The sequence below is a fragment of the Mastomys coucha genome, unplaced genomic scaffold (assembly GCF_008632895.1).
Source record: "Mastomys coucha isolate ucsf_1 unplaced genomic scaffold, UCSF_Mcou_1 pScaffold5, whole genome shotgun sequence".
In the NCBI taxonomy this organism is placed as follows: Eukaryota; Metazoa; Chordata; class Mammalia; order Rodentia; family Muridae; genus Mastomys; species Mastomys coucha.
This window is the reverse complement of record NW_022196911.1, coordinates 102,675,108-102,684,738: the sequence shown is the minus strand read 5'-3', so window position 1 is coordinate 102,684,738 and position 9,631 is coordinate 102,675,108. Positions and strand designations below refer to the sequence as shown.

Below are 9,631 nucleotides of genomic sequence, written 5' to 3'. Positions count from 1 at the left end.
AAAAACCCAGAAATAAAACATTGAAGCCAGGCATGGTAGTTCATGCTGGCAATCCCAACACTTGAGAACCCGAGGTATGAGACTTAGCCTGAGTCTGAAGCCAACCTAGGGTACATAGTGAGTTCCAGGCTAGCCTGGACTACAAAGTGAGACCCCCATTTCAAAGAAAGAAAGAAAGAAGGAAGAAAGGAAAGAAAGGAAAGAGAGAGAAAGAAAGAGAGAGAAAGAAGCCCAAGACAGACCATGATAAAATAATATACTTTCTCTTGTGTCTGACTCTAGGCACACTTCTCAAGTGTAACTGGAATGAGCCTGCTTAGTGGTTCTCTGAGGGGATAGAACACTCTTCTGAGTTGTGTTTAAAGCCAGTAGTTTCTCACATCCTATACATCTTTTCTGAGGACGTATACTGTGTCTCTAAAGTTCTTGTGATGTCAAGGTCGAGAGCATAAAATGAACATTTAGTTTTAAAGCTGTGTCTGTGCCGAACAGTAGTCACACAGTGGTCCTGGGTTCCACATAGAAATGCCATTTAGTCCAAATGGACTCCACAGCATCTGACACACTGTAGCCTAGGCAGCAGCATCTTCATCTACTCACTTGAAGCTGAAGAATGCAGCCTGCCTTCTGTCCTGCAGAGGATTCATTCACTCTGGAACCTCAGAGCTCAATGCAGCACTCATCCGTTATCCGTTGGTATCTTCCACCCAGGGGATGGAGGTACCAGACAGCACACATTGGTGGGGACATGAGGGTCCAGGCTCAGCAGATCTCACTGTGCTCCTAGATGCTTTGTGCTGTATGGATGAGGACCTGCCCTGTGCTGTGAGACCAGCTTCCATACCTGTCAGATGAGGCCTGAAAGCTGGCAACACAGCTGTCTGGTGCAGACGTGGGCAGTTGTGTAATCTCTGGCACTTTACATTTGGACTGTCCTCATCTAAAAACCCAGTTCAGAGGGTTTTTTTGGGGATTGAATTTTCTGTGTAGATTTGAAACCCAAGAGCTCTGTGAGGGTGGCCTTCCCACAGGCCCTCTAAGGCAGCTCTCTGAACAGCAAGGGCAGAGAAGCATTGTAAACTAGACTGGCCTGTTGCAGGGATGAGAAGCAGGTATTTCAGATGAGGAAGGGTTTCTCAAAGGGACATCCCCTTTAACACTGAAGTCCAGCATGTGGGTGCAGCTCTGGCTCCATTTCAGAGTCAGGGTGAGCAAAATTTCTGTGTCCTGCCTGGGAGGGCATCAGTGGGATCTCCTTACAGCCAGCTCTGGTTTCAGGGTAAGAGGCTCAGCCTGGCCCTCTCATGCATGTGGCTGTGTGCTCTGCCCTTGACCTCCACTCATCAGGAGACAGTTACTCCAGCAGATTTCTAGTGGCTCAAGGAGGTGTGGAGAACCTGAGGGCGGCGGCAACAGCGAGGCTGAGCCTAAGCTGCACCGTCTTTCCTGGCCTGAATACTTTGCCCTGGTCAGTAGTACAAGGCTGTGTTTAGTGATCATTTTGTTGCTCAATAGTGTTCAGAAATGGCTCTGTCCTTTGTCCATGGCATGCCTAGCAAAGTCTCTGAGATGGGGCCCAGCTAGTAATCTCATAAGCAGGCAGACACCTTTGCTAGGTCAGGAAGCCTCTGGCACACCTCAGAAGGAAACCTTGATTCCCATAGCTCTGTTGGTAATTCAGCAAGCCCCACCTCTCTGGAACCCTAAAGAGTTTAGTGAAGGACAGTAATTTATAGGGGGGCTGGAAAGCCTGGTCTCTAAATTTGAGCTGTTCTAGAAAAGTCCCTAAGTTCTTACGTCAGATGCTTTTTTTTGAGTCCCTTGAGGCTTGGCACCTTGTGGCTTTGGGCTTTCTCTGTGACCCCCACCCCCAGGAGATGGAGCAGGCATGGTGTAATGTATCTAATCTTACCAGTTCAGTCAAAACTGAACTGAGGGGTGATTAAGCCATAGACAAGGACTTGCTTGAACACCTCATCCTTAGTAAGACTGTTATGTCACCATCATATAGCTGCCATCATAATCACTGCTAACTGTCCATTCTTTCCATTTACCCTACCGCCACCACCACTTAGCTCCCACATTTTATGTGACTCCATCCCACTCCACCACCTGTCTTTCTGGTGCATGCTCAAAAGCAAACTGTTCTGGGCTCAAGTCTTCTGCAGTTGTGTCAAGGGACTTGGTGCTAGAATTTACTGAGTAAGAAGCCAATCCAAGAACTCTTGGATTCTCTCTTAGTGACATTGACAACATATGACAGAGGTTTCTACTTGACCCTCTGTTTGTGTGTGTGCGCGTGTGCACGCGCGTGTGTATGCACTGCCAGTGACCTCCTTTCTGTTCAGTTGCAGGCCCAGGGCATACTGTCTGGCTGACAGTGATGAAGAATCCTCCAGTGCCGGCTCCTCTGAGGAAGATGATCCACCAGAACCCAGTGCTGGAGACAAACAGCCGGTCCCTGGGGCTGAAGGGTGAGTGGATGGGGCTCCTGGAGGCTCTAGTGGTCAGGGGAGCAGCCAGGAGTCAGCCTGTCTTTCCCTTCCCCTCTCAGCTTCTTCCTGTATGCTGAGTGAAACATCCTAAGAGGGAAGACTTTGGCTCTGCCTTGCAGTGTGAGTAAATATCAGAGACTTTGAAGGAAAGGCTTGTCGCTAGAATTGCTCCCTGGTCTTCCGAGGGTGCAGACTGCACACCACCTCCCCCTCGTGGTCTCAGAGAGAAAGGAACCGTGCACACCACAGCCCCATCTACTCGCTGTTGCTCTCTACAGAGCTCAGACACTTGAGTTATTTCTCTTGTGAGTTTTGAGACGGTGGACGACCTAGCTGCTCTCTGGATCATGGACTTCAGCTGGGGGCTCTCTCTGTCTGTTCCTTTGGCAGTGCAATGATCAGACTATAGCACGTGCCTTTCTGTAAGGACCTTTACATTATTTAAAAGGAAATAAAGGAGTGTAAGATTTACAGCACCAGGTGATTCAGAAACTTGTAAGTAAATAGCAGCCTGCTCTCTTTGAAATCGTACAGAAGGTGAGAAGAGAACACAGATGTTTGCCCAGCACAGCTGGTACCTATTGTTTGGGGTTGGAGGTGTTACTTGGTTGTAGCATGCTCATCTTGCGTGTGCGAGGCCCTGGGTTCCACCCCACCCGCAATGTGCTTCTGTAAATACTCTCTCCATGCTGTCTGAAACTGCAGAGGCGGTAAAGGAGCCAGTTGTCATGTTTCCTGTGTCTGTGATAGTGAGCAGGACCAGAGGCCAGTGCTACTCTTCTCGGCTTTGCTAGCACATCCACTCCATGTAGCTTTCCCCCTTACGTTCTTTTCCTTTTTTTTTTTTTTTTTCCTGAGACAGGGTTTCTCTGTGTAGCCCTGGCTGTCCTGGAACTCACTCTGTAGACCAGGCTGGCCTTGAACTCAGAAATCCACCTGCCTCCGCCTCCCAAGTGCTGGGATTAAAGGCATGCGCCACCACCGCCCGGCTCCCCTTAAGTTCTAAACCTGTGAAGGAAGAGGTACAAGTTCCAAGCTCTTTGAAAAGCTCCAGGCATTGGTGTGATAGTCCATTAAATTGCTGCTTTGCTGTCTGTCAGTGCAGCACGGATCTCTGTGTGCTATCTAGAAACAGAGGTTCCCCAGTAGGACAAGGGTTCATGCTGAGTCTCAGAGTGGTACAGAGGAGCCTCCTCCTCGGTGGGAGGACTCTGTCCAGATGTCCGCTGTCCAGTCAGAACGTTCTGTCTGACCTGTGCGTGTTCTCTAAAGTAGTTCTCAACCAAAGGGGATTCCACCCCTACACGGGGGACAGGCATATGTTTGATTATCTCAACAGGGAAAACATTCTTGCCATCTAATCCTTGGAAGCCAAGGATACTGCTAAATGTCCTATGTACACAGGACAGTCCTCCTCAAGCAGAGTGACCTGATGGCAGTGTGTGTTGTGTCGTAGTGGGAAAGCTATGGAGAGTGGTGTAGTCACAAGGCTTGTGCCAGTGGAAGGTATCTAGGGCCAGCAAGATGGCTCGACAGACACTGCCAAGCCTGACAACCTGAATTTGATCCCTGGGAACCCTACACCCCTGACACTCATGCTAACACACCTCTGCATTCTGTATTTGAAGGTACGTTGGAGGTCATCGAACGAGCAAGATAATGAGGTTTGTTGATAAGATCACCAAATCAAAATATTTCCAAAAAGCAACAGAGACAGAATTCATTAAAAAGAAGATCGAAGAAGTCTCTAATACGCCCCTGCTGCTAACTGTGGAAGTGCAAGAGTGTCGAGGGACCTTGGCGGTCAACATCCCACCACCCCCAACTGACCGGATATGGTGCGTATGTGCCCTAAGTGATCCCCTTACCACGTGACCATAAAACTCCCAGCCTACTTAACCCTGGACAAGAGCATTTCCACAGTTTTTAGTAGACTCCTGTCAGTCATTAATCATTGTGTTTTCTTCCATGGCTGTCTCCATGTACATTTTTGAGGTTGGTCTTCATATGTCAGGAAGAGTTAAGGTGAATGTGAAGTTTGTGGGAGGGGCCATTTCTGTCCTTGGTCCTCCTTTCTCTAAAGCTGACTCATCCACCATTAACACCAATTGCCCTTGGTAGTCAGCCCCTATCTCTGCCCATCCTGGGTTGGATCCATAGCACTGGCTCAGTCTTCTCAAGGCCTTCTTTCTTGATAGATGACAATCATACATGCAGCAGAGTCCAGGCAGTGAGAAGATGGCTCTGGGTGGAAGGACCACCTGGGGATGCTGAAGATGCAGACATAACTGACTGGCATACTCCCCAGGGTGTAAGCACTGGAGGTGTAGGCGAGGGTTGTTACAGTGCCCAAGCCACGATTCAGAATTAATGAATGAATTATTCACAGGCCTAGCATCTCTGTGTGTGAATCTCCATTTAAAATTGGTACTCTTAAGTCCTATAAAATAGTCATAACTGTACACGGTGAGGAATAGATCTCAGAGCTCTCACTGTGTTGTAAAAGGCACTCAAAATGAAAGCACAGCTCTACAGTCCATCGCAACATGGCCACTGTACCTCACATCCCCTTGGTGTTCCGCAGGCTTTGTAGGAATGTTTGGGGGGGGTGTCTCTTCTAGTCGCTGATTATTCAGCGGCAATGCCAGTGTTTCCCAATCAAACTCAAATGTAGCTTTTGTAAGTGGTTTAAGTATTACTTACTTTATTTTAAGATATGTTTGTTTTGTTTTATATGTATGTGTAAGTACCCAAATCTATGTATGTTGCTCAAAGAGGCCAGAAGAGGGTGTTGGATCCTTTGGAACTGAAGTTTATAGACAGTTCTGATTCACCATGTGGGTGCTGGGAATTGAACACGCGTCCTCTGGAAGAGCAGCAAGTGCTCGTAACTGAAGCCACCTCTCCAGCTCCTATGCTGGTTTTGTTGTTTTGTTTTTGTTTTTGTTTTTTAAGTGAATGATTAGTAAAACAAATGTGAAGAGAAGACAGAACAGTCAGAGAAGGGCCAACAGGATGACAGCTTGAGGTCAGTCCTGGGACCCACATGGAGGAAGGACAGAACTGACTCCTGCAGTTGTCCTCTGGCCTCCACATACATGTGTCCCTGCATTCACATATCTTTGTGTATGCACATACACACATACACACATACACACACATACAATGTTACATTTTTTAAATAAGAAAAATAAAAAGGGCTGCAGAGATGGCTCAGAGGTTAAAAGCACTGACTGCTCTTCCAGAGGTCCTTAGTTCAATTCCCAGCAACCACATGATGGCTCATAACCATCTGTAATGGGATATGATGCCCTTTTGTGTATCTGAAGACAGCTACAGTGTACTCATATACATAAAATAAATAATTTTTTTAAAAAGCCCACATTCATATTCTCCAGAAATAAACACTGCTAACTACCCGACTGTATTAGGTTTAAAAGGTTATTCTAAAATAGTGAGTTAATACAACATTTTTTCTTACCTGCTGAGTTTTAGATAGAGCAGATAATTCACTGGTAAGAGCCTTGCTTAGCGTGTTCAAGGCCCCTTTCCTATCCTTCACACCACAAAAAGATAGCAGCAACACGAAACAGAAAGGAAGCATAGCGGTCTGACATTGCTACTGTGCTTCTGTAACCCTGTCAACAGCACTCAGTGGCTTACCCAGGCTTTTTAAAAACTTTAAATACTGAGTTTATTTCACATGCATATTTCTGTCTCCCCACCATCCCCTTGTCTGCCTGCCACTGTGACTATGTCCTATCATGACATTACATTCATACTTACAGCCAAGTAAAGGGTGGAGTCCCGTCCTTGAAAACTAAACAGGAGTTTTAGATAGCGCATTCTTGGCAATGGGGCATGGACAGCATTTGTAGAGCATAGTAGGGAAAGCTTTTAGTTTGCATTATGAAAGCACAGGCATCTAGATATCAGCTGCTGCACAAGTGAAGTAAGACGGGCTATTTCACTGTTTAAACCACTTTTCTGTTTTAAAACGAGGTTTTTGTTTTTGTTTTTTTAATGTATATGAGTACACTGTCGCTGTCTTCAGACACATCAGAAGAGTGCATCAGATCTCATTACAGGTGGTTGTGAGCCACCATGTGGTTGCTGGGAATTGAACTCAGGACCTCTGGAAAAGCAGTCAGTGCTCTTAACCACTGAGCCATCTCTCCAGCCCCCCTTAGACCGTTTTTTTTCCAGAGGCCTTCTCCACTGCCAAAAGTCTCCAGTATCCTCTGGGTGGTCATCGGAAGCTAATCTTCACATGACTTATGAACTGGACTTCACTTTTTGTTTAAAGGAAACCCCTCCTCTCTTCTGTACTTGCTTGCATTTTGCTGTAACGTCTTCTGCAGAACTAGGTCCTTTTGGTGCTTTGGGAATTTTTTTTTTCCTGTTCTTTGAAGTATTCTTTTGATTCTTAACCTTTGGGTCTTGGCATTGACAGATTTGAAGTTTTAAACCATTCTGGTTTGTGTTTAGTGTGTTTTTGACTAGAGTGTCTTATAGATTTCTTCCCTGGAGCTTTTTCTTCAGCTTCCTTATCATCCTCTACCTCCTCATCTCCATCATGGTCATCATCTGCATCACATTTTACTTTTTTCTGTGGAACCTGGTTCCCACTTTTATGGGCAGAACACTTTGTGGGCACACAAAGAGCTTTCCACGCTGTTCATCCTCGTCTTCTGGCTCTGCTTCTTGCTCTACAGTTGCTAGGTGCTGCCACTGACATGCATGGACCCTGAGCTGCACTCCCACCTGCAGACCATAGCTAGTGGAGTTTCAAAGCCCTCAGGGAAACTTGCTGTAAGACGTTGCCAGTGTTCTTTGAGTGGACTCTCTTCATAGTTCGTTGCTTCTTTGTGCTCTCATCTTTTTCCCTAGCCCCTCGAGGATGAGTTGGGATGATAACTAATTGTCCTAGTTAGGGTTTCAGTGCTGTGAAGAGACACCATAACCATAGCAACTCTGATAAAGGAAAACTTTCAATTGGGATGGCTTACGGTTTCAGAGGTTTAGTCTGTTTATGGCAGGAATCATGGTACTGTGCAGTATGCACTTAAGCATGGGCCTGGGGGAGCCAAGAGTTTGCAACTTGATCAAAAGGATCAGCAGAAGGAGACTGTGTTCCACACTGGGCAGAGCTTGACCATAGGAGACCTCAAAGCCCACACCCACAGTGACACACTTCCTTCAACAAGACCACATCTCCTAATAGTGCTATTCCTCTTGGCCCAAGCATTCACACACATGAATCTGGGGGGGCCATTCCTGTTCACACACATGAGTCTGTGGGGGCCATCCCTATTCACACACGAGTCTGGGGACCATCATTTTTGTTTGTTTGTTTGTTTTTGGTTTTTCGAGACAGGGTTTCTCTGTGTAGCCCAGGCTGTCCTGGAACTCACTCTGTAGATCAGGCAGGCCTTGAACTCAGAAATCCGCCTGCCTCTGCCTTCCAAGTGCTGGGATTAAAGGCGTGCAGCACCACTGCCCAGCTTCTGGGGGCTATTCCTATTCACATACCACACTGATGTTCACTTTCTTATCCACCTTAAAGTAACAATCTTTTTTGGCCTTTAGTTCACAACTGGAGATAGTTGTGAGGTCTCAAAAGGGTCTCATGTCCATGTCTATTGTGCCCTCATGAGGTAGTGACATGCACTCTGGTGTGAGGGAAGCCAGACAGCAATGTCTTCACTGTTTCTCAGAACAGACTTTCAGGACTTCTCTATTCCTCTTAGTTTTAGTCAGTGTCTTTGATCTTCAAACTAAGATCTTCCTGCCTCGCCTCCTGAATGCTGGGATTACAGTGTGTGCCACCATACTCTGCTGCTCTGGACACTTTGCCAACAGCTCTGAGTGCCAGTGTGCTGTAGAAATCATAAAAGGCATGCTATGGCAGGGGTGTGACAGGGGTGAGGCAGGGATGTGACAGAGGTAAGGCAGGGGTGTGACAGGGGTGAGGCAGGGTAAGGCATCACATTTCTGTCACCTGCGCACTCAAGAGGCAGAGACTGGAAGATTTGGAAAGTTCTAAGCCAGCCTGGCTTTTGTAGCAAGCCTGTGAGAAAAGCATGACTCGGCACATGGTGAGAAAAGCACAGTGTCTAGAGCAGTCCCTGTCTGAGCTCGCTTAGGAGAGCCCTCTCGTGGGCATGGCATTCAGAAGGACGCTGTCTTCCAAAAGTTAGGGCTTATATGTTTTAGTTTTTATAATGAGAACACCTAATTGCTATTAAAAATACAAAGGGAAAGGCCACTGCCATTTTAGGGAAATAAGAACCATAAAGCAATGCTTAGTTCCTAGCTGTCTGCAATTGATCTCTCGGCTTCTTTCCATTGTCAGTGCTGGCCTGAATCCCTCAGAGCCCTGACACTGCCCGGCAGACAGAGGCGTTCAGAGCTCACATGTGCTGTGCTGAGTTAGGAATGTGGTGGTTCAGAACTGGAGATCACTTAGTGATAAACCCATGCCAGTGAGGGCTCTGTGGTGCAGTGCTTGCCCACTTCATTTCTCTCCTTAAATGTGGTTACTGTCTTCTTTACAAAGGTATGGTTTCCGGAAGCCACCATATGTGGAGCTGAAAGCTCGGCCAAAACTCGGAGAGAGAGAAGTCACTTTAGTTCACGTGACAGAGTGGATTGAGAAGAAGCTGGAGCAAGAGCTTCAGGTAAAACTTCCCCATTTCCCACAGAGCATAAGGGCAGCGTGTGCCAGGAGGTGGTGGCGCACGCCTCTCATCCCAGCACTTGGGAGGCAGAGGCAGGCGGATTTCTGAGTTCTAGGTCAGCCTGGTCTACAGAATGAGTTCCAGGACAGCCAGGGCTACACAGAGAAACCCTGTCTCAAAAAACAAAACAAAACAAAAATAGACACGGAGTGGAATGGAGGGCCTGGACTTCACCTGGGTCCAGATCTCTCTGAGAATTGGATGGACGGCATCCCAGAAGAAAACATTTATGTTCAGGCTTGGTCTTAATATTTTAGGAATGGTTTCAAAGACCCTGAAACTTTTCCATGAAATAGACTCCAAAGAAACCCAGCAGATATGTTTGAAGGCAGGATGATGGTGCCCTGTACCAGTGAGCCTGCAGGGGATGGTGTGCCCTGTACCAGTGAGCCTGCA

At 47.0% G+C, this 9,631-nt stretch overlaps 1 protein-coding gene across 4 annotated transcripts in view; it reads left to right on the top strand.

Moving 5' to 3' along the window:
- The window catches only part of Tex2 (testis expressed 2), a 115,194-nt gene that overhangs the window by 100,736 nt on the left and 4,827 nt on the right, over window positions 1-9,631 (top strand). For 3 of the 4 annotated variants that reach the window (XM_031350665.1, XM_031350667.1, XM_031350666.1), the window contains 3 exons: window positions 2,349-2,474; window positions 4,124-4,333; window positions 9,055-9,175. In XM_031350665.1, coding sequence (XP_031206525.1) covers window positions 2,349-2,474; window positions 4,124-4,333; window positions 9,055-9,175 — 457 coding nt within the window. The remainder of the gene's footprint in view (window positions 1-2,348; window positions 2,475-4,123; window positions 4,334-9,054; window positions 9,176-9,631) is intronic. The other variant, XM_031350668.1, reaches the window with a different exon arrangement.